The sequence below is a fragment of the Girardinichthys multiradiatus genome, chromosome 7, assembly GCF_021462225.1.
Source record: "Girardinichthys multiradiatus isolate DD_20200921_A chromosome 7, DD_fGirMul_XY1, whole genome shotgun sequence".
Classification (NCBI taxonomy): domain Eukaryota; kingdom Metazoa; phylum Chordata; class Actinopteri; order Cyprinodontiformes; family Goodeidae; genus Girardinichthys; species Girardinichthys multiradiatus.
Genome location: NC_061800.1, coordinates 12,517,605 through 12,543,460, shown reverse-complemented (window position 1 = coordinate 12,543,460; position 25,856 = coordinate 12,517,605). Strand labels below are relative to the sequence as shown.

At 39.0% G+C, this 25,856-nt stretch overlaps 2 protein-coding genes across 3 annotated transcripts; both read left to right on the top strand.

Moving 5' to 3' along the window:
* The first annotated feature begins 3,105 nt into the window (after nt 1-3,105).
* Nucleotides 3,106-8,497, top strand: LOC124871535 (cytochrome c oxidase copper chaperone). The gene is made up of 4 exons (XM_047370910.1): nt 3,106-3,259; nt 4,566-4,691; nt 4,774-4,885; nt 8,291-8,497. Exons 2-3 carry the CDS (start codon nt 4,573-4,575, stop codon nt 4,856-4,858), a joined length of 204 nt encoding a protein of 67 aa, XP_047226866.1. The 5' UTR covers nt 3,106-3,259; nt 4,566-4,572; the 3' UTR covers nt 4,859-4,885; nt 8,291-8,497.
* A 2,223-nt stretch (nt 8,498-10,720) lies between these two features.
* popdc2 (popeye domain containing 2) lies at nt 10,721-25,819 on the top strand. Of its 2 annotated transcripts, none has more exons than XM_047371537.1 (4): nt 10,721-11,578; nt 18,925-19,033; nt 19,302-19,737; nt 22,931-25,819. In XM_047371537.1, the coding sequence occupies exons 1-4, from the start codon at nt 11,085-11,087 to the stop codon at nt 23,011-23,013; spliced, it is 1,122 nt and encodes a 373-aa protein (XP_047227493.1). In that variant the 5' UTR covers nt 10,721-11,084; the 3' UTR covers nt 23,014-25,819. The 2 variants fall into 2 exon arrangements, with proteins under 2 accessions (XP_047227493.1, XP_047227492.1); XM_047371536.1 differs by having other exon boundaries at nt 19,302-19,876.
* The last annotated feature ends 37 nt before the right edge of the window (nt 25,820-25,856 follow it).

The window sequence follows — 25,856 nt, the reverse complement described above, 5'->3', positions numbered from 1 at the left end:
CAGAAAAACTGTAAAACTGAGATGCCAACAGCTCGCTTGATAACGTCCAAATACATTGTATGGTAAACCATGTGTCCCAAACAACTTAAAAGTATTTTTGGATGATGAGCATTAACATCTGTCCTGTTTTTTATCTGTGCAAGAGGCTTTGAGGCTGAATTCAAATGGGACTCACAAGAAAATCCCTCTTACCAGGTTTGGGGCCAAGACAGAGTTGTCTCAGATCATTAAACGTCTCATATTGAAAGTTAAACTGGGCATTATGTGGTTTCAAAAGATGTTTGTATAGAATCTATTATCCTTGGTTTCCATATCTGAAAAGAAAAGAATCTGACTAGAAAAGGGGTTTTAATCATGTCAATTTGCACTTACACCTAAACTGCCTTGCAAAGGCATTCATACCTCTTGAACCTTTTCACACTTTGTTGCATTACACCCACAATGTGTGGTGTATTGTATTGGAATTTTATGTTACTGACCAAGACAAAGTAGTACATAATTATTAAGTCAAAGGAAAATTATACATGGATTTCAAAATACAAAACTAACACAGTAAATCACCTGATGAACATGATACCAGTCAGTCACAGGACGAAGCAGAGGCACACATGGACCCACAATCAGACCTCAAACCTAAGTGCAATTTAGAGCAACCAATAAACATAAAATTCATGTTTTTGAAAAGTAGGAGGGAGCCAGAAAGAAAGAAAGAAACAAACAAACAAAGAAATAAACAAATAAACAAACAAACAAAGAAAGAAACAAAGAAGCAGAAAGAAACAAAGAAAGAAAGAAAAAAAGCATCGTTCCTCAAATAAGTTGTTTCCAAAGTAAACTTCAGCTTTTTAACACAGACTGAAAATACTACAAAAGCAGTATTAATAAATAAATAATATAAAATACAGTTGATTATCCCTGTGATGGACTGGCGACCTGTCCAGGGTGTACCCCGCCTCCCGCCTGTTGACTGCTGGAGATCTACTAGCTTCCCCGCGACCCACTATGGAAGAAGTGGTAGAAAATGACTGACTGACTGACAGACAGTTGATTTTTACCAATGTTATCTGCCAGTTTTTATCTTCTGTTATTGGCCAATGCTAGAAACACTCCCATTCTATAAGGTCTTGATATAATTGTGCCATGTAGATTAGGCAAATTACTATGTATTCTGCTCCAGAATATGGTATTTATTTGCTTTATCCCAAATAGTGACCTTAGACAAAAAAAGAGCTTATGCTTCAGTCTTTCAGAAGATGCTGGAAGCTTTTTGCAGATGGTAAAAGAAGGTGGCAGATGGTCAGAACTTGTAATGTAGCTTTAAACCCCTGTTCCTTCCTGAAGGCAGACTTCTGTTAAGAACACCAAAATATAAAACAACTTGTTTAAAAGAATTAAAGCAATAAAAGGGTATATAATGGGCTCCCAGATTTACATACATTTTGAAGAGATGCTGCAAATGAAAAGAGCAAAGTGTGCAGCGATGCATGTTTTAACTAAAGGTGCATATCTATCACACAGAAATGAGCAAATGAACAAAATGCTTACTTGCCTGTTTATTTAGCACACAGCTGGCCCTCAGACTAGAGTAAGTGACTCAGTTCTTCTGCTTATGCAATGCTTTGCTGATGGACTGAACACAGGGGGAACATGTGAAAACTCACAGAAACCTAACTGTAGGACAGAAAATATTTTCATATTTCAAAAGTCCCATGACACCATTGTATACTCTTCACTGCACCTAGCAGCAGCAATATATGTCTTACATAACAGCCAAGAAGCCAATGAAGCCAACTAGCAAAGGTTTTTCTGTGGCTGAGGAAGGCAATTTTCAGATCACCCACATTAGAAATGACCAAAACAAGCTGCATGTGCACATATTGAGACATTTCACCTGGTAAGCCAACATAAAGTGGCAAAACAAAGTGAGGGTTTTATTTGATTAAAAATACGATGACAATAAAAACAAAGTTGATTACAATCACCGGGAATGGCATTAATTATAGTTCACTCCAAAGGTGAATCTGTAAATGTATTAAATTTGCATTATATTTGCATGTTAACTGCTACATCTAGTTAGGGTCAATAAGACGGTGTCCAGAGGGGATGTTCTTGCATATTCTTATGCAAATATTTTCACTCTTTATATGTCATCTTCTCATGTTGATATGTAAGAATTAGTAATGGTAATAGTTTAAAGATATTTATTACATTTCTATTAAAACCTCTTATTTTTTCGTTTTTGTATTTATTTTTGGCTGTATATACAGACCTAGTAAATTAAAAAGAATATCTATTCTTGCATTTGTTCCACAGCAGGACACTACATCAATAACAAAGCAATCATAGCAGTCAAGCTATCATCATAATCATAACATTCTATTAAATATAGGCTCATTTAAGATTGAAAAAACATAATTCTTATCATAAACATGATAGAAATATCCAGAACACTACATTAAGATGACTCAGCAAATTAAAAGGGATTATAAGAAGTACCGAACACATATAAAAGGTAATATTAAATCCAAGGCGATAAAGCCTTAAAATGTTGGCTTAACTTATTAAAGTGTAAAAGATGCCACATGGTGTTATCTCATGCGTGCAAAAAATGGCCAGTCTTTCTTTTGCTGTTGTGCGCTGTACTGTGAGATGAAGAAGGTACATTCCTTTACAGTCAGCCGGCGCATGACCCGGGTGGACGTGACCTGACACTGTGGGAAGAAGTTTTCCACTCAAATTGAAGCAACGCAAATGTCTGGAAAATTTGTTCCCGATGGAGCAGACAACCTGTCAGAGCGATCTGAATTCATTACGTCACTATCACTGACAGCGTAAACGTATAACGTGTACCCCGCTGATGCGCCGTCTAAAATATGTGCACAAGCCACCGGTACCTGATTGCTACTCCGGGTGAGCAACGGTGCGCATCCTTTCCTTTGTCAGCCAACGTCGCTTGCAATAAATAAAAGAAGCTAATACTGCAACATATTGACCACGCTCGGTTTGCTAGCTTGTTTAATTCTAGCTGTAGTGATTCTGATAAATTAAGCTGTTATGCTAACATGAAATGATTTAGGTTTTTGTTCAGGCGTTCCCACTCTTTGCTTTAATTAACTACATTTCCCAGAATTCCCAGTTGACACTTGTAGTCACGTGAGAGAGGAAAAGCAAGCACGTGACCTTTCTCCCCGCATAGTAGTAAGAGTTTGAAGGTGAAGTTTCCACTAGCGTGAGTGCTGGGCTCTGTTACTTAATACAGGTGAGGTTTGTTTTTAATCATTGGGCCTTTTAAATGTCACAGTCCAAGAAGCTCTAATTAAACTGTGGCGTCTGTTTGCATGGTCCAACCTGCATTATTGCTTACGTTTGTCAGCATTGTATGTTAGCTAATGTTAGCTAACTTTATGTAATCGTTTTGTAACGGAGCTGGAAAGTTACCAAACGGCGGTGAATTACAACACGAGGAGGCTGTGAAGAAAGGCATGTTTTTTTAATCAAAACCGGACATTCTGTACATTTTTGCCTTATTTGTTTAAAAAACAAACAAACAAAAAAACCAAACTTCCTATGCTGCTTTTTGGCTCCTGTTCGCTTCCTCCGTTTCATCAGCACATGTCACAGCGTGTGAGGAAAACACAAATATTTAAAGTATACTGTTTGGATTAATAATCTGATGGGATTTAGGTCGAGCAGAGGTTTGGTATTATTTTTTCTAGGTTCATTTTAGCAGATAGTTACTGAAGGCATTAAAAGAAACATAAACATTTCTTTGTAGATTTTGGCAGGAAGTGTTCAGCAAATGATCATTGACTGTTCTTTTTACTGGTCAGTTCATTTTATTTAGCTGAAAGATCACAATAATTACTGTACAAAAATATTTAAGCCATTAAAACCATTTAGCCATGATACAAAATTATATTCTGCTTCTATTAACAAAACGATAAATTATGAAAGTAAAATATTTATGTACAATGTTATTATTTATAAGTTTTTGATGTAAATTCTGATCTTGGTCAGGCTATAATTTGCTAAACAGATGTGTTTAAATGTGTCAGCTTAATTAGCTAATGAACTGATAATAAAGCAGTAGTACTTATTTGGTTTATTCCACTATGTTCTTATTTGTCTTTCATTATTTCTTTTTACATAGAAAGTGCTGTAAACTGTGCCTGTATGTATTTTTGAAGTCAAGCCGGGCAAGGAAAAATGTTTTATTTTCCAGACTTTATTCCTTATTCCTGTCTAAAAGATAAGTCAAAGTTTCAGGAAGGTTTGTGCTCAGATGAAGACTTATTTTTTTTCCAACTTATTGACCAGACACTTATTGACTCATTCAAAAATCTAAATGGACCTTTTCACTGTCTTTTTGGGCTCTAGACCCTTGTTAGGTTAGGTTTTTTCACTAGATATGTGAACAGGATTTAATAAACCCCAACTAGGTAAATGTTTGATCCTCAGTAACCTTGAATGTCATAAAATCGACTTGGAAATAATGGGTCTGGAAAAATTTGGAATATCTAGGAACCCTGGCTGAAGGAACCTTTGTCCTTATTTCTTTATTTTAGCTCCAAGATGTCATCCTTGTCAGCTGCCAGTGTTGAGGCTCCTGCTGTGACTGATGGCGCAGAGCAGAAGAAGCCTCTGAAACCGTGCTGTGCTTGTCCAGAGACAAAAAAAGTCAGAGATGCTTGGTAAGTACAAGCGCAGTAAGACGGGGATTTTTCTCTTTTTGTTCTGGGTAAACATTTCTTACATCATGTTTGTTTCCACCAGCATCATTGAAAAGGGAGAGGAGAACTGCAGAGACCTAATTGAGGCGCATAAAGAATGCATGAGGTCACTTGGATTCAAGATTTAACTCTGTGTTTTGTGCTTTGTTTATGTGGTAAGTATTTTTTTTTCCTGCAACAGCATATGCAACCTCTGGATCTGTGGTTCTCATGTACTTCCATGCAGCTGCACAACATGTCTTTTTTTTTAATTTGTGTTAAGTGATTAAGACCTTCCTGATCCCTTAATACTGCATGATTGGTTGAATGATACAATTTAATTATGCATTCAGTTTCTACTGCCTTGTATGTAGACTTTTAGTTTGGGTTTGATATCACTCCTATATCCAAGTTGTAAGTCATCATCAGCATTTGTTTTTGGTTCACGTCAGGCTCCCAAAAGTCAGTTAGTTACTAACCAACACAAACACCGAAGGAGACGTGCTTTTTTAATGTTTCATTTTATTACAGCAGTATAACAGTTGATTCCTTCATCAATACAGATAATTTCACAGTTATTAAAAAGAACACATACCAAAGATTCAAGCATTGTATCAGTTATTTATAAACTGTGCAGCTTTGTTTTCTTAATCAGTTTATCTGTTTCTCTAGTTCTCATTATCTTTATCTGTTGTATACGTAGTTACATACTTGCCAAGATCAGTTTTGTACAGCCAGGGGGAGTATTTCCCCTCTGACAGCCAAGCTGGGTCAAACCCTCTCACCCGGTGATGTTGCTTTTTGCTATGCCTGCTTGTAAGAGGTGGGGCCTGAAGCACTTGGGCTTTTATCTAAAGTTTGATATGTAGTAGGAGAGTTATGTGTGATACATGCAGGAGAGAGAGTGCTGCTATCCTCTCAACTCTGAGGTGTTAGAAATTAAATTTGATATAATTATTAACTTGACTGCCAAGTGGACGGAGGGGGGTCATTGACAAGGTTGGGTGTCTCTCCAATATAACAGGGAAACACTGTAGCAGGGCTCGTACAGGTGGTTGAAATCCTTGAAAATGCTCAAATTTCAACCAGGTGTTATCAAGGTTGGGAAAGTGCTTGATTTCTCTTTAAAGTCTTTGAAAGTCCTTGATATTCTAACTGCACAGTTTTGTATAAAGAGCACTTTAACAGCTTGTTTAAAAACCTCAATTTAATATTTTAGAGAGTGATGATTTTGCCTTTAATGAGATCTCAGAAAGCCTGGCTGCAGCTCAGAGTGGGTTTGCTCCTTTTCGTAATACCGGTGTGCGAGCAGTAGACATCATCTGATGAAAAGATCGGCCACTGGACCGGCGGCGTCCTCTGGCATAGCTATGAAGCAGACCTAGTTTGAGCACATAACGGTGAGCGGGAGAAAACAGCAGGTGGTAGCCGTTTTTAATGACTGCTGGCTTGAAAATGCTAGATGCAAAAACGAGGACCAAATCCTCAAGTAGCTTCCTGCAACACATGCAAGAAGAACCTGCAGCTTTTAATGATGGGAGAGTCAGCACTCTAAGCCATAGTAGTAGGAGGGAACAAATTCAAGATAGCTTTCAACTTTGCAGGTAAATTTCAAATTGATTGCTTGATGGATGGATCGTGCTAGAGTTTTTGTCGTGTAGAGTACTTAAAAATGTGCAACAACAAAACATTTTAGTGAAAATGCTAATAAAGGTGATTAGCTAATGGTTTAATAATGCAAAAAGTAACAATGGCTTGGCAGTGTTGCGTCATGCGTGCTGTCTGATGCCTTTTGGGCTCCTTCTGCCTATGTGTCCATTTCATATTGCAGATTTTTAATCAGTTGCACAATATTTTAGATTGGTAGTCTCCCTTCACATAGGGAACGCTGTGGTTGCCGTGGTTATAAAGCACAATGAAAAAAAGGCGCACAGAGATAAATACTGCTCTGACGTTTGGTGCTGGAAAAGTTTGGAAATCTACCTTGGAAATAATTGAAAAGTGCTTGAATTTTACTGAGGGAAAAGTGTACGAATCCTGCTGTAAATAAAACTGAACTAAGTGGTAGCTTTACTTTTACAATATTAACATTTAATGTTGCAGAAATTCCTCAAAGCATTACTTTATGACACTACTTTCAAGAAAAAACTGAAAAGAAGCTTAAAGGGATGGTCAGGATTTGTTTCTGCAAGTGAGGTTTTGCAATGTTTTTATGTAAAAGTTCTATTACCTATAGCAGAAAGATGTTCTCAAAGTGACTTTTGATGAAAGTAAAGATGTCTTCATTGAGCAGTTGTAAACTGGGAGTCAGAGGGACCCTTCGTTTTAGCTGATTCTAGTTACTCAAAACTCAAACACTGAATATCTGTTGGATACAATGCTATAATAGAAGAATCGCTGTTTTCTGTCCTTGTTTATTTTGTTACAATAGTGACAAAGGGAGAGGCTGCCAGCTGTACCAGCCTGTCTGATCAGCTGGTTGCCAGTTTGCTGGGACAATTTCAATACAGTCATGAGACCTGACAATGTATGAGAGCATGCCATCTTTGATCCTGTTACAAAACCCAAATTATACACCCCTCTTGGTGGACCTAAAGAGGACTGGCATGTCTTAGCCAATCAGGTGGATTGAAACAAGCAGCAGCTTCAACCAATGTAGTTTTAGCATAGTAATATGAAGATTTTTCAGCTGAGGAAATAGCTGCAAATGTAACTGTCTTTTGTGAGATTGTAGATGCCTAATATTCCCTAATCTACTTGCAGTATTATAGGTAACGAACATTTTCACTTAGATTTGTTGCAAATAGCTCAAATCAGCTAAAATGGTGGATCCATCTGACTCTGTCATCCTTCTACTACTCAGGGGCTTTCTTCACTTTTCCGCAGACTTATGGCATCTTTCTTCTGTCAGTAAGGAAACTGTTACATATTGAACCTCAGTCCAAACAACCCAACCTATCCCTTTAACTTGCTCTCCCATTGTTGACACGATTGTGATAACACGAAGTGTAAGGCAGAAGTTGAGGTTGCCTGTTGTAACTTGCTGCTGCCAGATGTGTTCTGACAGACTAAATCCCAGCTGAACTGAGTCAGTGTGGTGTGTATAAACTGGCACCTGCCCTTCCTGTGAACCATGAAAATGACCAACTTTGATGTAGTCCGTATACGGTCACTTTCAGTTGTTAGTTGTCACTGATTTCATGCACAAACAGCAGCATCAGGTCAACCAACGTATCTAAAAACAGAGATGAAATGCAGTCTGAGGAGGAATCTTGCACACTGCACGTACTGTATGGAACAAGCCTGAAGCTCTTTGGCTCAGCAGTTTCAGTTATGTGGTTGGTGCTGTCTTAACAAAACATTTTCTAAGGATTCAATACTATTAGGACTTATATTTAATCCGTTGGCATGTTGAATGTGTTAAGTATGTGGAAAAACTGTGAAATTTACATCTTTACTTTGATCTCTGTATTCATCTGCAGTGTGTAAAATAAATAAACAATGGATTCATAAAAGTTAGTTTTGCAGTATGATTGAGAAATAAAAAGCTTATTGTTTTTCTTTTCTTGTCTCTTCTGCAGTGTGCTGGTGAGTGGAAGTTGGCCCAGGATCTTCGTTTCTTTTTTCACCTCTTATTTATATCTCCACTGGAAGGGAAATGTGATGTTGAAGCACTTGAATTGATGGATTTATGAGTTGATATTTTTTTTTTTTTAAACTCTGTGAAATCTGCTGTATGAATATCTTAAAGGCTGTCTGGGAATGAATAAAGGTCCTATGCAAAAGGATTCCCTTTAGTCACTTTATTAGTCATATATTCATCTGAAAGGGTCCATCGTGTCCCTCCCCTGCCTTGTTTAGAAGGGTGGCAAGGCCACAGTTGCTGCTCCTGGTATGCACTTATGCTTAAAAATAACTCCTGACCCAGCAAAGTCAATACTTGGCATATCTGCATTCTTTACACTGTGTCACTGAAGTGTCTGATTGTGGACATGCATCCACACACTGCTAGAAAACGGAGTAGTGACAGGTTTTTCCTTCTGCAAACTAGTTAAGTGATTTTTAAGATGGAGAGATTACGATATTGGAATTGATAAAGAGCTCTTGTTTGATATCGAGGGGTTTTAACATTGCTTCAAGTCGCTAATGAACCCCCACAACGGGCAATTCTGAGCCTGAACTACATATGCCATTTTTATACAGAAGAGGAACAAGCTTTTGAACAAAAAGACCAGTTTAAAACACATTTGCAGTGGGTACTTCTTAAAGGGTTTAGCTGCTCTGGGAATGAGATAAGAGGATGACTCCGTTGTAACCCAACAGGTCCGTTGGCAGCAGTCACACTCTTAAAGGGACAGCTCAGATTTTCTTCAAGCATGGGTTCTGTTAGGTATTTATTAACTGGAGCAATAGCAAACGGATTGGGGGGGACTAGCAGAAAGTAGTTCAACATGAAAAGGTATTAGTTAAAGTATTTACTATGATCAGTGTGGTCTGTACTATTTAAATAGATGTATTTGTCAGTCAAACCTGCAGTATAAATTTTTCTACATTTAATCTGTAGATTAAAGAGTTTTTTTGTTTATGCCATGTGGTCTGGGTATGCATGAGCCACTTATCTGTTTCAAACTTTTAGAAAATGTTCCATCATACTGTTAAGGTTTAAAATCCTTTCAATGAGATGACAGAGTGATGGGTTTTCTCAGGCTGCAAGGAGCATACAGTAAAACTGCACTATTCCCTCCCCAACCTGTTCCTGCACACTGCTGGTCAGCTTTCTAAAAGAAAGCCATTATACTTTTTCCTCACAAAAACAGAAATTTAGGCTTTTTGAAATATTTCTGTTTATGATGACCCCATTTTTATGGCTTGTAAACTAAAAGAGCACCACCCGTCCACTCTTAAGGTTTAAAAATACACCTGGCCAGCTTCAAGCAGCACGCTGCAGGCTAGCTACCTGAGCACATAGCCCAACTGAATAACCAGCTTATCTAGAACCCACCATTCACAATGACAACATGCAACCTCCATGCAGAAGGACCCGGCCGGGAGTCATAACCAGGACGTTCCTGCTGCTAGGCAACAGTGCAATCATTTCAACACAATATATGTAGTCAAAAAATTTTTATGTATTCCAAGAGTTTATGTAATAATTGACAAATGCTCTGATTACTTGAAAGCAGTTCCCTACATTTTAAACTAATCCACAACAATATTTATCATAACCCATTTATACACTGGTCAGATGTCAGAATCAGCTATGTTACATCTCCCATTTGAGTTCTTATGACTTTGAAATTATTAATCATAAAAAAGTTCATACCATTCAAAACAAGGAGCCTCTTTAGGTTTTCACATTGCCAGAAAGTCTTAATTTTCTTTTTGATGTCACTTTTTATTTTCCTCCAAATATTTTTTAAGATTACTGAAATTAGCCTTCCTCAGTTACTCATACAGCCCAGTACAGAGGATGAATTGGTCATTATAATACTGTCTCAAATAATCTTTCTCATTCAATCTGTTTCCTTCTAAATATGTTTAATCCACATATTTATTTTGAGAAGAAATGATTATATTTCAGGACATTGCATGACTTATAGCAGTTTAGAGAATGTGATAGACTTGTGAGCTGAGACTTTACTGGAGCTGTGGTGGAGTTAGTGGGTGTTTACACCTGAAACTTGACCTCCACTGATGTTCTGTTTATTTCTGTGCCTCTAAATACACACCCATGAATATACAGTATTGGGGGTGGAGTGGACTGGACTCATGAAGTTTGGAGAAACTCTGAACTTTAGGTGTGTGACACTTTTTTTTTCTCTGTGTGTTTCTTATCATGTAGCTCATCTCTCACCCCATATTTCCTGTCCGTGTCTCTCTCTGTTATGTTAAGTAGCAGGCCTGCGTTCTATCTCTCTCTCCTCCTTGGGTTTCAATTCCAAACATGGTTATCCTAGGGCTCTATCGGCGTCCCCTCCCTTATCCCTTCTTCTCCAGCTGTTGGCTGTTCAGCGTAGACCGGCGGCCGGGAGGAACAGGCAGGAAAGGAAAGACGGGGCGAGAAGCCAAGAAGATAGAGGAAAGGACTGATGATGAGGAGAAGAGCAGTCCCATTCCAGCTGTGTTTCTGGAGCAAACAGAGCCGTGAGAACTTCTTCACATTGAAGTATTTTCCACTGCACGGCAAGGGAACAAACACTTTTACTCAGGATCAGTTGTTTATTTTTACCCAGCCTGAAGCCAAACATTGTAGCTCGTAACTTTTGACAGGAAAGAAATATTTCTAGATTTTAGTGGCTAAGAAGTTATTTCAATCCCTGTTCCTTTATTTTACTTTGTGCATCGAAAGCCTTGTAGCATTTCACAAACTAAAACATGAGCGCAGACAACTCAACGCTGTGGGACAACTTGTTTTCTCCACCTCTGTGCGATGGCTGGAGCAACAACACAGAGGGGGCTATCTACCATTTGGGCAACACCATCCAGTTTCTGGGCTACATGGGAGGCAGCGGGGCCTTTGGCGCCCTCTTCATCTTCGGCTTCCTGTCCCCCGCCTTCCTGTGCCTCACCCTGTGGGGGTGGCTGACCATGTGCGGCCCAGATGTCTTCTCCTGGAACCTTCTGCTGCTGGTGGCCTCCCTCCTACAGATCTGCCACCTCCTCTACCGGCTTCACCAGGAGGGCATCCGCAGCGAGGAGCTGACCTTTCTCTACCAGGCTGTCTACCTGCCACTGGGTGTGCCTGTCCAGGTGTTCAAGGAGATCGCCAAGGCTTTTGAAAACAAGGTGGTGGAGCTGAAGGCAGGAGATACGTATGCTGTGGAGGGCAAGACATGCATCAATCAGCTCTCCTTTCTGCTGTCTGGGAGGTGGGGAGTGTGTTTGAGTGAGCAAGCAACCCCAAATTCATGTAGATACAACAAATGTCTTATATCTGACTTTTACAATGCTGTTTATATGCTTTAGGCTAGTATTGAAAAGGTTTTCAGAAATTTGTTTCAGTTCATCTGCTGTGCTAAAGTTTTTGACAAATGACAAATAGAAGCTTGTTGGACTCCTTCCGGTTCGAAGTCTCATCTTGTCCACCTTCTTCTTATAAACCAAGATGCTATGCATGAAGTGTGTGCATGACCTCAGGAGAGGCATTGTTACATTGGTCTCTTGCTGAGCAAAAATGGAGAAAAACACAAGGAAACATAATCTTTTACGCCTTAAACAGGATATTGTAATTGTAGCTGCACCCGCCACATTTCTCAAAAATTGAGCAGAGGACCTATAGGAAATGGCCTCCGATTAAATATCCCAGCATATTTAACTGCACTCTCAACTTCAATGCTACAGATCAAGAAGCAACAAATGTTATAAAAACCATATCAGTACTAGCACAGTAATAGGGTTGTTCATGTTGTGTTGAAGGTGGTTGGGTAAAACCTCATGGACCTCAAAACAGAACCCAGTCAGTACCTTAACGCAGCACATCACTGGGCTTGGGCTGCAATGTTGTCAGGAGAAATATAGACGCATGGCTGCTCAGACATTTTAGAACCAGGGTGATCTTGCAACCATGCGGCTACAATATTATGAAAGCTAAAAATATCAATTTCAATATTGAGCTGGTTTTTTTTTAAATAGTTTTTTATCTGCTACTTTTTAGTGGACTATTTTTAAGGCACAGTTTTTTCTTTTGTAGGTTGAGAATGCTGTCATGGATTGAAACCTCAGGATGTCAGTGGATTAGTTTTTACAAATATGAAATATGACACCTGTTAATTCTGAAACTTAGATTTATACCTGATCTGCATAGAGCTAATAATCCTTTTCAGAAGGCGAGATTTCTTCTCTGGTGGTCAGTTGTAGTCCAACCTAAACGTGAGGTTTTTCCTCCGAGGACTTTCGGTGGTCAAGTAAAAGGAGCAAGCATACAGAGGTATGGGGGCAGCTGCATGCAACACTACTACCTTTGCAGGGACAATTCAACATGTGATTATAAAAACAGACAATAAGAAGAAATTTAGCTGAATTTACACCAGTTACTTAAAAAAATACAGCTCGCTACATACAATTAGCCTCCAAAGAAAGTCACCTTACTGCAACGTCTGTTGTCTTACCAGATGTTTCATGCACAATCAGTCCTACAGGAACATTGGTGAGAATAAATCAAAAATACTCATCCTGGCACTTGCGTGTTGTACTAGCTCCTTCTGGTTTAAGCCATTTTGTGGGATCTCATTTGGCAGATCAAAAATTAAAACAAAAGGGACTGCATTTCTTTCAAAAGCTGCAGCTTTTAAAGTAAAGCGATGTAAACCTCAACCCCCAGTTACAATTGTTGGGATGTTGTGTAAAATGTAAATGAAAAGAGAATAGAATGATTTGCAAATCCTGTTCAACCAATATGCAATTGAATACACTTCAAAGACAAGAATATTTAATTGATAAAAGTTATTGTTTTTTGTTTTGCAAATATTCACTCATTTTGAATTCGATGCTTACCACATATTCCAAAAAATGACTGGGAAAGTTGAGGAATGCTCAAAATATACTTGTTTGGAACATTTCACAGGGTTAACTGGAAACAGGTGAGTGTCATGATTAGGGTTAAAAGGAGAATCCCAGAAATACTCAGCCATTCACAAGCAAGGATGGGATGAAGTTTATCACTTTGTTAACAACTCCAACAGTCCAACAGTTTAAGATCAACGTACAGTTGCTATGAATTAAGGGATTTCATAATCTACAGACCATAATATCATCAAGGTTCAGAAATCTCTGCTATAAGCAACAAAGCTGAAAACCAGTATTGAATTCCAGTGACCTTCGACCCCTCGGGAGGCACTGCATTAAAAACCGACATCATTCTGTAAAGGATATTACTACTTGGGCTCAGGAACAGTTCAGAAAACCATTGTCAGTTAACACAGTTTGTCGCTACGTCTACAAGAGCAAGTTAAAACTCTACAATGCAAAGTAAAAGCCATTGATCAACAACACCAAGAAATACCGCCGGCTTCTCTGGGCCCGAGCTCATCACATGTTCAAAAGCCAGCGACCGTGATGGTATGGCGATGTGTTAGTGTCCATGGCATGGGTAACTTGCACATCTGTAAAGGCACCATTAATGCTGAAAGATACATACAGGTTCTGGAGCAACATATGCTGCGATCCAAGCAACATCTTTTTCAGGGACATCCCTGCTTATTTCAGCAAGACGAAGCCAAGCCACATTCTGCACATGTTCAAACAGCGTGGATTCGTAGTAAAAGATTGTGGGTACAATTCTGGCCTATCAGGAGTCCAGACCTGTCTCCCATTAAAAATGTATGGCTCATTATAAGGCGCAAAATATAACGGAGACCCTGGACTGTTGAGCAACTGAAGTACATCAAATAAGAATGGGAAAGTATTCCACCTACAAAGCTTCAACAATTAGTGTCCTTGGGTTCCTGAACGCTTATTGACATGCCCTGTCCCAGCTTTTTGCAACATGTTGCAAGCATCAAATTCCAAATGAGTGAATATTTGCCAAAAAAACATTAACATTTTGTTCAGTTTGAACATGATATATCTGGTCTTTCTAGTGTATTCAATTGCATATTGGTTGAACAGGATTTGCAAATCATTCTATACTGTTTGTTTTTATGTATTATAAAACATCCAAACTTTACTGGAATTGGGGTTGTAGCACTGTGTGGCCCAGAGAATTATAATCACAGGTAAGACCAGTCCCTGAGAAATAGATTCTTCTTTGTTGCTGCCATTTGTACCTGTTAACCATATAGCTGTGGCTTATTGCTGACGTTTTGGTCTGACAAAAGTTAATTATTTCCTAAATAAAATCATTTACAAGAACACAATCCAGTGTTGTTTAAAATAGGCTTTACCATCCATTCCCCTCATTACCTGATGATGCACCAGCACTGCACTAATTCACAGTCTTTTATTATAAACGTCCTGTTCATTTTGAAAAACATCTTTTAGCATTGTCAATAACTATTTTGTGCTGCTTTGTTTTACAAGAAGGTTGTGTTATGCTTAAAATCACCTCCACCAGTATGGGGGAAAGTCTTTGTTACTATTTTCATCAGTTAATATGGTGGCTCTGCCTATTGTAAGCAAGCAGACACTCAGCCTCAATGGCGTAAATCCCAGAAACCTGACAAGATGGTAGTGAGAAACCGGATCATTTTGAAGACTGTATACATCACGGCTAAAAGTGAGCTTGCTTAGCTTTAGCAGCTAGGCAGCTGGTGGCTGCTGGAAGTTATTTAGTTATGAAGTCCAAAACACAGCTACACTGAACACTTGTGCTGTTTGGGGGTTGAAATATCAATGCTTTACTGCCTTCTGCAGAGATGCCTGTTTGATGGGCACAGTGATTTTAGAGCACATAAGAGTACAGTTTTAATGGAAATTTCCATTTATAACACTAATACTAACCATTTGAAATTTTACTAAGGTAAGCATTAAAGCTAGTAACCATTTCATTAGCACCAGCTTCAAAGGGAGTTATCTGACCCCAACCAACAAAAGACCCACTGATTACTCCTTTCAGTCAAGGTATTATGTGTTTTGCTGGAAACCATGCCAATGAGGGTTATGAGAATGACACAAGGAAAAGATTTGCCAAGTTAAAGACAAAATAATGACATTAGAGAAAAGAATTCTTGCAATTCTGATGAAAACCATATTCTTTGAGTTAATCTCTCTTAATGAGTTTTTCACAAGTTGTGTTCACACCTTGCACAACGATCTCTAGAGGTTCCAGAGGAGTCCCCAGAACAGAGCCAGCCTTCTTTATTAGCTGATCGAGCTTTTTTAAGTCCCTGGCTCTGATGCTGCTTCCCCAGCAGATGATGGCAGAAGAGATCACACTTTCCACAACAGACTTATAGAAGATATGCAGCATCTTGCTGCAAACAACAAAGGCCTGAAGCTTCTTCAAGACATACAGTCTGCTCTGTCCCTTCCTGCAGACGGCTTCACAGTTGCATCTCCACTCCAGTCTGTTGTCCAGGTGAACACCGAGGTATTTCTACTCTTCCACCACCTCCACCTCTTCTCCCATGATAGAAATAGTGTTGGACCTATTAATGTTTCTCTTGAAATCTACAATCATTTCCTTTGTTTTATTCACATTGAAGAAGAGATGATTGTTTCCACACCATGCTAGAAAGCGCTCCACCAGCTACTTGTACTCAGCTTCTTGTCCATCTGTTTGTCATGTATTCTTTGGTCCAGGTGATTGTTTAGGCCTACACTAGTCTTTTGGAGTGCCTGACAAACAAATCAGGCTGAATTGTGTTGAATTACAGTTTGACAGACCGTATAGTATTTTTTCTTCAACAGTAGGATTTCCACAGACCTATTAGCTATAACTTGGAAAACATTGGAATTTATCAAGTCTTTGCTGGATTTCTTTGCCTACTTTTTAAAGCCTTGACTTTTAAAGTGTGGGTCATCAGCTGTGCAAAGATCACAGAAAAGTTGGACTCCTTGGCAGTGGAGGTTCACTTTTGATTGATGGCTTGCATGAGCCCCTCCTTTTGCCGCACAATCAATTAAAGAGGATATTTTGGGATGGGATAAAGATTTCTACTGAACACAAGGGGATGCCAACTCCCCATTTACTGCACATGGATAAAAGCAATAGAAATTTGTTTAAGGCACAAATGACAGGTAAAACATATTTGTTTTATTTGGTGCTTATACACTCCCTGCCCACATCAAAAACGTCCTTGGACTTAAAGAATTACAAGTAGTTTTGAAACTTTGGCACAGTACTGGAAGCAGATAATGGTTACTTTTAGAATCAAGTTTATTCAGTTTTGCAGCAGACCCTCCTCAAAACTAAAACGTTGAACTATTCTTTACTCGCAAAATAATAATTTTGTATTTCTCTTGCAAATGCTATCTGAATAAAAAAAAATTGTTTATCCCTTTTTTGAGAAGATAGTATTTCCCTGCACGTTTAAGGCCAACCTGCCAGAAACGGTTCTTTCCTCTCTTTTTTCCAGGCTTAAGTAACTACGTCTGTTATTAAGCTATTATCGGTAACCTTGCTAAAATAAACGTCAAAGTTCTGACTCTTGCAGACTCTTGGCAGTTTTGGCTCTCACAGGAAATGTGTTCTCTTTATCCAAACATCCTCAAAGCAGACCTGCATTAGATCTCTGGAAGCTACAGCAGAGAAATGTTGTAAACAGATTATTTCTGTCTATGACTCATCAGTGTGGGTCCCAGTGCAATCTGCCAGGATTTTAGTGATATCTTTGTACCTACAACAGGAGTAGAGGCAGACTGCTTCCCTCACCCTGAATTAAATCTTGGCCATGAACTTGAGAGCATCAAGGGTCTGAGACAAATTTGGAACAACAAACAAATATCAGAACAATTCCTTTCACGGAAGTGGTGAGTTGTTATTCAAGCTGTTCTTGTGCCTGTTTTCAAGTGACCAGCATCTGTTTTGTATTTTTCTGTTAATCTTTATCAAGAGGCAGTCTCATATTTGATTTTGCTCCAATATCAAACAAGCAAAGTTAGAATGCATGTATTGAGATGTTGTCATTTTAAAACTATTAGCAATAATCTTGTGCTGGAACATTTCTGACTTTTTTGGGGAAAAACAAATTGGCCACATTAAAAAAGTGGGCTCAGTAAATTGGTTCCAATCACTGGCACCACCCTGGGTGGGCCAGCTGGAGCAAGATCTCTGAACTTCCATTCTGTAATTGAATTAAGACTCATATGAAGTTTTGAACTAGAGTTAAAATAGATGTTTAGTGGGAAGTATAATTTAATCAAAATACATATCTACATATTCAAATGGGCTAATCTTAATAATGTATACCAGAAATGCTGCTGATCTGGCAATTGGAATTTTTGCCAATTCCTAAAAATGCTTTGCTATTCTTTCTTTAAGCAGTCTGTAATTCACATATCAGACTCATCTGACCGAGGTCTGAGCTTTAACTGGACCCTTCTAAGAGAATCAAATGCTTCTCCTTGGACCTTTGGAACAACCTTTTAGCAGGATGATCTCACTAAAAGACTGAGAGAAGCCCTCCTCAACTTTTTTCCCCATTACCATTACCCCTCCTTTAGAAAACCATTCACACAGAATGATGGTGCCTTCTCCTTGCTTTACTGTGTAAAGGAAGTTAGTAAGGTCATAGTAGGTGTTTGTGTGTGCCAGATGTTGCGTTTTTCTTAATTTACACAAAGTTTAATCTCATCTGACCATAGAGTGTTGTTCTACTCATGGTCTCCCAATTATATAATAATATTACACTGTATATTACCTAGATCACGCAACTGACAAGATGACAAAACATTTTATCAGTCAAAAACCAAAAATTATGTTGCCTTGATGACAAACATTTAATTGTGATCTTTTTTTGCAAAATCTTATATGCATATCAAGAAGGCTGTCAATTAAACTATTCAGATTTTATGTCTTGACGCAGCCCGTTGTCATGATTCTGTTTTTTGTGGTTGTTAGTCATGTAGAGGCGAGTGTCTTGGTTGGCAACCTTCTTTACTTTTTGGCAAGTGATGTGGTTCTGCTGGCATCCTAAAGCTATGACCTTTAGTGTAGTGTAGTGGAGTTTGGAGATGTTTGAAACTGAGTATTAAGGCCCCATAGAGAGTCAGCTTTGAAATCTGAGGCTAAGGTTCTCCACCAGAAGATGATGTAATACTTCCCCTGACTTGGGTTGGGTGTGAGTCTCTGCTTCAAGCAGTGGTGGTCCTGCAATCATGTGGCTGCAAACACATGTACTGATCACCTCTGTTTGGTGGCAATAAGGTGAGGAGCTCTATCATTTGGGTTAGTTAGAGCAGACCCTCTGCTCCCCCATATCAGAAGAAGGTAGTTCAGAATGTGATCCAGATGTCTCCTGGACACCCCAGGGCAGACCGAGGACTGGGTAAATTGACTAAACCACCTCTTCATGCCAGTGTCTCAATAAAAGATGTCTGGATTTCCTTTCTAAACCAGTAACTTCCATGATCAGACCTCAGAAATGTGGATCAAAATTAATGGAAGGCAGAAACGGATAATGTAACATTTGTTCTCGGCCTGTAGCTCACCAGGAAACTTGAAAGGCCCAGTGTATCACAGACTAGGACTGCAAAGACCTTCGCCTCCCTCTGTTCTCATTATCATCCTAATCCCCTGCTCTATTTTTCACCTTACCTCTCTTACTCTCACTTGCAGGATCAATGTCTCTTTGGAGGGTCAGTTCCTGCATTACATTCACCGCCACCAGTTCCTTGACTCTCCTGAGTGGGAGTCTCTCAGACCAAACGAAGAGGGAAAGTTCCAGGTATGAGATCGAAACACACAGGTCACTTAAATTTATACTGTTGTAGCCAACCCTGTAGCCATTTATTCACAGGATTCTTCATAATTACTTATTTTTAGCATGTCAGTAAAATCAGTCAAAAGGCAGAATCCACATTTACACTGTTGCTGCCAGGCTTGCAAAGAGAAAGCCATGCACTCATATCAGGGAGATAATATTGCCAATAATGGACAAATCTTTTAATGTGTTTACGAAAATAATTAAGAGTTTGACTTTGAATTTTCTGTAGGTGACGTTGACGGCAGAAGAGGACTCCCGCTACGTCTCATGGAGTCGCCGCCGTCTCTACATGTTGATATCAAAGGACCGTTACATAGCCCGTCTTTTCTCTGTTATGCTCGGCTGTGACATTTCGGAAAAGCTCTACAACCTCAACAACAAGCTCTATATAAAGAGCGGCGTGCTGCTGGATATCCGCCTGCCAAGCCTCTACCATGTCCTGGCACCGTCCTCGCAGGGCAGCGAAGGTGGCAGTGGTAGCGACGGTGGTATCGCCAAAGAACAACAGAGCCAAGACCTAGAACCAGCCTACCAGATGTCCAATCCTGGACCGTCTCAGTCCCTGAAACCTGATCAACAGGGACCAAGGACAACTGACAGCAATGTGCCAACCGAGCATGGCCCCTATCAGTGCCCCTGGACATCAGACCCGGAGATGCCATCTGGTGAGGATGCCACTAGCCTGGTCCTGGAGGACTTTGCTGATGTTGCGGGCTCCTTAATGGACTATGGCAGTGAGAAAGATTATTTAAGGTAGAGGCAGGGTGCTGGAGCTAACACACTGAGTCACCACTAAAGCTACATGTAAGTACCTCACTTGGCTGGACTGGGTTGCATGGGTGCATGGATGACTTGCAGTGCACACTTCTTACTAACATGGCTTTGTAGCGATAAAAAAGAGCAAGGCATACACCTAAAATTACAGCCTCATACGAATATTGCATAATGATACTTATTTATCTGGCATTATTTTACAATGGCTTTGTAGCTGAATAATGGCTTAATGTTGTTAAATTAATTTCAGCTTTTAGTCACAAAAACATCTAATGTTTAGGAAGAACCTTGTCAATATTATATGTAGATAAACTCTTTAAAATACAATTTGCATTGCCTTTATTCACATTTTGTCACATTCCAGCGACAAACTTCAATGTGTTTTTTATTTTATTTTATGTGACAGACCAACACAAAGGAGGGCATAATTGTGAAGTGGAGGGAAAATGAAACGCGGTTTTCAATTTTGTTTTCATATTAAAATCTAAAAAACGCTGCATACATTAGTGTTCAGTCCTCCTGAGACAACATTTTGTAGAAGCACCTTTCAGTCTTCTGGGGAATGTCTCTACCAGGTTAGCAAACCTGAGACTGAACATTTTGCCCATTCTTCTAGCATAAATAATTTTTGTGAACATCAATGTTTCATCACGTCTTTCCATGAAATCCAGTTTTTTCAAGCTGGACTTTGACTGGGACTTTCTGACAAATACATGCACCGTAGCATTGGCTGCTCTTTGGGGACGTCCTATAAGTTCAACATTCACCCCAGTCTCAAGTCTTTTGCAACCTCCGACATGTTTTCTTCCTGTATTGCCCTGTGCTTATTATTATTGTGTTTGGGGTGAACAGTAGTGTTAGGTTTGTGCTACACATAGCATTTTGCATGTAAGCTAAGAGTTCAATTTTGGTCTCATCTGACCTGAGCACCTTCTTCCAAATGTTTACTATCTCTCCTCTGTGGCTTGTGGAAAGCTGCAAAGAGGACGTCCTAATGCTTTTATGGATGATAGGTTGAGATTTCTGATGCTTTCACAGAACAGCTGTATTTATACTGCTTAACTCTGGCTGCTTTTCGTCTCTGGATGATTTTTTTTTTTTGAGGTGTCAAAGTAACATTTACTACATTCTGTTGCTCTATTACATAAAATCCTAACAAAAAACATGTGAAAGCACTGTGTCAAATGTAAAAGGGGTATGAACACATCAAAATACAAAACAAGAATAACCACAACATTGGTGGTTTTTCTCTTTTTTTGGTTATTTTTGATGATATTTAATTCCACAAATAACCTTACACGCAGTATTTATCATCTGTTTCTATGATATGCTGAATGCGCAAAGCAGAAATAAGCATTGCACAGATCAAGCTGTGTTATCATTTTCCCCAAATCTATGTTGAGTGCAGTGCAGATATATTTGTATAGTTAGCACTGATTTCTGAAATTAGGAAATGACTTGCAGCTCAGAGATATAAAAAATATTCTGCAGGCTTTCTCAGCCGTAGGGTCATCTGGATTATTTTCCTGTTTTGATATCATACTTTGAGACTTAAATATCCTCCATACCAGATGGTCTGCATTACTAGCTGCCATAAACAAGGTCACAGCCATGTTTGGTGCAATAACAGTCAAATTGGTTCAGATCAGTCAGTAAAAACAGTTTTTACACCTATAAACACGTGTTGTGTGATCAGTTCTAAACTTTTTGCATATATACACACACTGGATGACCTGGAGAGGTCTCTACACAGCTACTGGTTACAGAGCAGCTGTGACGTCAGGCTGAAAGCAGCTGTGTTCTTTTGAGGGATTACAGTTTGTCAATTCAGGGGATGTTATAAAAAAAATCCTGTGCCATGCTACTAATCCAGTGTACCCACCATTCAGCTTTCAGCCTGTTCATGTTGCCCCTCCCTTTTCAACTCTGGCATGCCGCCCCTCCCATCGCACTGGGAGTACTAGTCCAATCACAGGTGGAGGATCACATTTCATGGGTGGTGGCGGCGGGGGGAGGGGAGGTCAGAGTCGGGCTTGGGTTGCAGGACAGCTGGACCATGGTCAAGCCAACCAAAATGTGCACATGGCTGCACATATCATTCCTGTCTCAATATGGAGAACAGTAGCGTAATTATCTTGCCCCTCTTGGTTAGTGGACATTTGACCGTTTTACAAGTACTTTCTAATGTTTCTGCAAGAATGCATGGCAGAATGCTATCCCAGCTGTTCATCCTGGAAACCCCTAGAATGGTCAGAAACACAAACCCCAGGTTAAGTGCACAAAGTTACAGTGCAAAAGTATCCACAGCCCTTAAATGTTTTCACATATTGTCACATTACAATCACATAACTTATTGTATTTTATGGAGGTTTTATGGGATAGACCAGTACAAGGTATTGCATAATTGTGAAATGACAGAATAACAATGCATGGAAGTTTGTCATGTATGTTTCTTGGTCCGTCATATAAAATCCATAGAAAATCCATGAATTCATTGATTGTAACATGACAAAATACTATGCTCGTTTTATTTGCAGCTTTTTTTGCAAAGTAAAGTTCAGGTTATATTTAATCATTTCATTCCTGGGTGCATTATTATTCCAAGGCATGAAAAGTGATGCATTCGCTTAACTGGGCAAATCCAGTATTTCTTGAAGAGATACTGGATTTGTTCTGCAGCAGCTTCCTTAGGAATCTTCCTAATTTCTCTTCGGAGAGCTACTTAGATTGTTTTTATTCCCTGCCTGCAGCGTGGTTAGGTTGTGAACTAATGAATCACAGTTTTGTGTTACAAAACTGTTTGTGTTGCATTATTCTATAAATGACTTCATAAACTATTGGTAATTGGCTTTAATCCAGAAGAAAATAGATTTTCTGTGCTCTATTTCACCTTGAGTTGTTTGAATAAATGGTAACAAATTTAATCTGTAACTAATCTGAAGCTGTATTTAAAGATCTATGTTTCACGTTGAAACACTGTAAAGTTGAGAAGAATCTACTTTATTTCAGATTATTTTGGGTGAATAAATGACAGTTTTCCATGAGATCAAATTAGTCTGAAAATTCTGATATCCATCATTGCAGGAGCTGATGATGACGAGAATTTACCGCCTCGATTCCAAAGACGCAGAGCTCCGCTGGCTCCCACCGACACCCCGAAGCTGTGAGGCCAGCTTCCCCTGTACACACCACAGTATCTTCAGTACTGCCAAATGAACCAGACTCTTGCTCCCACCTTCTCCTCTGCTCTTCAGCCCCAAACAGGTGGAACATGTAGTCTTTGTCATTTTCACATCATTTCTCTGAATGACACTGGCAGTACTGATACATCCAGTGCATGTTCTGTCACCCGAACATGTCCTGAATGATGTTCTGTCACATCAGTTAGGACATGTTCAGGGGAGACTTCTGATTAGTTTGTTCAAAGTCAGATTTTATTACACCTTAAACAATTTAGGAAAGGCCTGAGAATGATGTCATGGCTTGTAAGCTTCTGATAGGTTAATTCTCAACATTTTAGTTTAATGCCCTCAGTCACATCCACAGGCCATTGCCTTAAACTGCTTCCTTGTGTGACTTCATGGAAAAATCAAAATAAATCAAAAAAGATATCAGGAGGATAATTATGGACCTCCATAAGCCCAGTTCATCCTTGGGTACAATTTCCAGATGTCTGAAGTTCCCACATCTACATGTGTAAACAATTATATTTTAGTATAAACATAATAGGAATGTCAGGCCATCATACCGTTCATGAAGAAGATGGATTTTCTGTACCAGGGAAGAACAGGTTTTGTGTTAAATGTGCTAATCAACCCCAGAGCGAAAGCAAAATACTTACAGTACAGCTGAAAGGTCACTCAGAGAGGAAGAAGCTGTTACTCATAAACCAGCCCAAATGGTTATGTTACAGTTTTCCAAAGCACTCTGAGACAAAAACCTTAATTTATGGACACATGTCATCTGATGAAACTAAAATTAAAATGTTTGGCTTTAATAGCTATCATTAGATTTGGAGGAAAACGTTTGGAATCCCGCAAGCCTTGGGTTGGCAGCATCATGTTGAGTGCGTGTTTTGATACAGAAGAGACTGGGGCACATAAAAAATACATCATGAGGAAACATTATGTTATATCTATGTGTATGTATTGACGCATCATCTGGAGACATTAGCCAATAGGTTAAAGCTTGGGTACAAATGGGTCTTCTAAATGGACAGGGGCCCTAATCATATCGCCAAATTAGTTAGGAAGGGGCTTGAGGACAAGGTCAACTCTTTCGAGTGACCAGAAAGCCCTGATCTCAGTCCTATAGAAGTTTTGTGAGCAGTGCTGAAAAGGTGTTGTTAAGGCAACCTAAAAACCTGACTCAGGAATGGGCCAAATTCCAGAAAATGCTTGTGGAAGGGAAACAAAAATATCTGTCCCAAGTCATACAGTTTAAAGGTTAGGCTGCCAATGTTTAGGTCTGTAAACATCTACATTTGAAGAAAAAACCCAGCCAAAATCTCAATTTCATTTAGCACATAAAAATGTCAGTCAGTCATTTTCTACCGCTTCTTCCATAGTGGGTCGCGGGGAGGCTTGTGCCTATCTCCATCAGTTTATGGACCGGGAGGCGGGTTACACCCTGGACAAGTTGCCAGTCCATTGCAATGCAAATAAAAATGCTTCATGTAATCCTAACCGACCTAAAACAGGAACATTTCAATCTGATATATTTTCAAATAATGAGGGAAAAAAAGAGCTTATGTGTAAATATCTAGTTTTAACTAGTTAGCCTACTTAATAAATCCTAGAATCATTTAATTCACATTTAGACATCGATAGATTTGTTTATGTCGACAGTCTTTCACTTTTTAATCCCATTTACATGCTGCAAATCAAAAGGCAATTTCATAATTTTAAGGTCTTTCACGGTTTCTTGCTTGGGATGTAGGGACTGTGTAAATCAACAGAAGGGCAAAACAAAATCATCCAAATTTCATTGGACAATCCTTGTTTTAGAGGGATTCATCGCCTTTCTTCATAACTCTCATATTTCAAAAATATTGGACTTTTTCACTGATTTTAAATTCACGGTTACTTCTTTTATACGTTTGCTTCACAAAGAACAGTTTTTAAAAGTATTTATCCTAATCAGGGTTGCACAAGTCCTCTGGATCTAACTTGTTGAAATTTTAAGAGTGAAAAAACTAATGAAAGATTTTCAGAGTTGAGGATATTCATTTCTGTTCATTTCTTTCAATCCTCTGAATGCTTGGCCCCTGATGGGACATTCTGGAAACAAAATGTTTTAGATAAATTCATCCATCCTTGATCCCCTCATATTTAGTTGTTTTGATTGGTTTAGTTTATTTATGTGAATGCATGGTGACTGGGTCTTACGCCACAGATATGTGACATGAGTGTGAAAGTGTGGCATGATCAATTTCTCCATCAGACGTGCTTTGCTTGTTCCCCCGGGTAACCCAATAGATGCCTGTAGATCATATGTTATGTTTTATAACAATAGGGTATGTAATATGCAAATTAAAACTATACATTGAGCAGTTTCTGTTATTCATAACAAAGAACAGATGGAACAAATGGGGTGAATATGAAAAAATAATCATGGGGCCAAGATTTCTCCATAAAGTTATTGTATGTGTGTGCTGTGAATGTTTTCCAACAGTCTTCTATACATACTGTATGTTTTCTTTTTTTAACAAGACCATTCTACAGAGCAGTGTCCAGATTATGAAAGACTGTGCTGGTTGTAATATTCAAACAAGTCTACAAGATCAAATTTAACAAACCGCTGAGACTCACTGACTGTCAGTTACTACGAAGTAAACATCTTCAAACAGCATGCTTTACCTTTGTGAACCTCGTCTACCTTTGTCTGAAAAACTATTTTATGTTGCATTGTTTTCAAAACCAAAATTGTTTCCATATTTGTCGATTTATGTAGAAAATAAATCACTTTGGTCCAGTTTTGCTCTTTTTTTCTTTTGGAAATTTCGTTCTCT

Bases quoted from the DNA above. Each gene is read 5' to 3' on its own strand.
- LOC124871535 (XM_047370910.1), top strand. From the start codon at position 4,573: ATGTCATCCTTGTCAGCTGCCAGTGTTGAGGCTCCTGCTGTGACTGAT. The intron at 4,692-4,773 runs GTAAGTACAAGC...TGTTTCCACCAG, and splicing joins AAAAAAGTCAGAGATGCTTG to CATCATTGAAAAGGGAGAGG.
- popdc2 (XM_047371536.1), top strand. From the start codon at position 11,085: ATGAGCGCAGACAACTCAACGCTGTGGGACAACTTGTTTTCTCCACCT. The intron at 11,579-18,924 runs GTGGGGAGTGTG...TCTCACTTGCAG, and splicing joins TCCTTTCTGCTGTCTGGGAG to GATCAATGTCTCTTTGGAGG. The intron at 19,034-19,301 runs GTATGAGATCGA...AATTTTCTGTAG, and splicing joins ACGAAGAGGGAAAGTTCCAG to GTGACGTTGACGGCAGAAGA.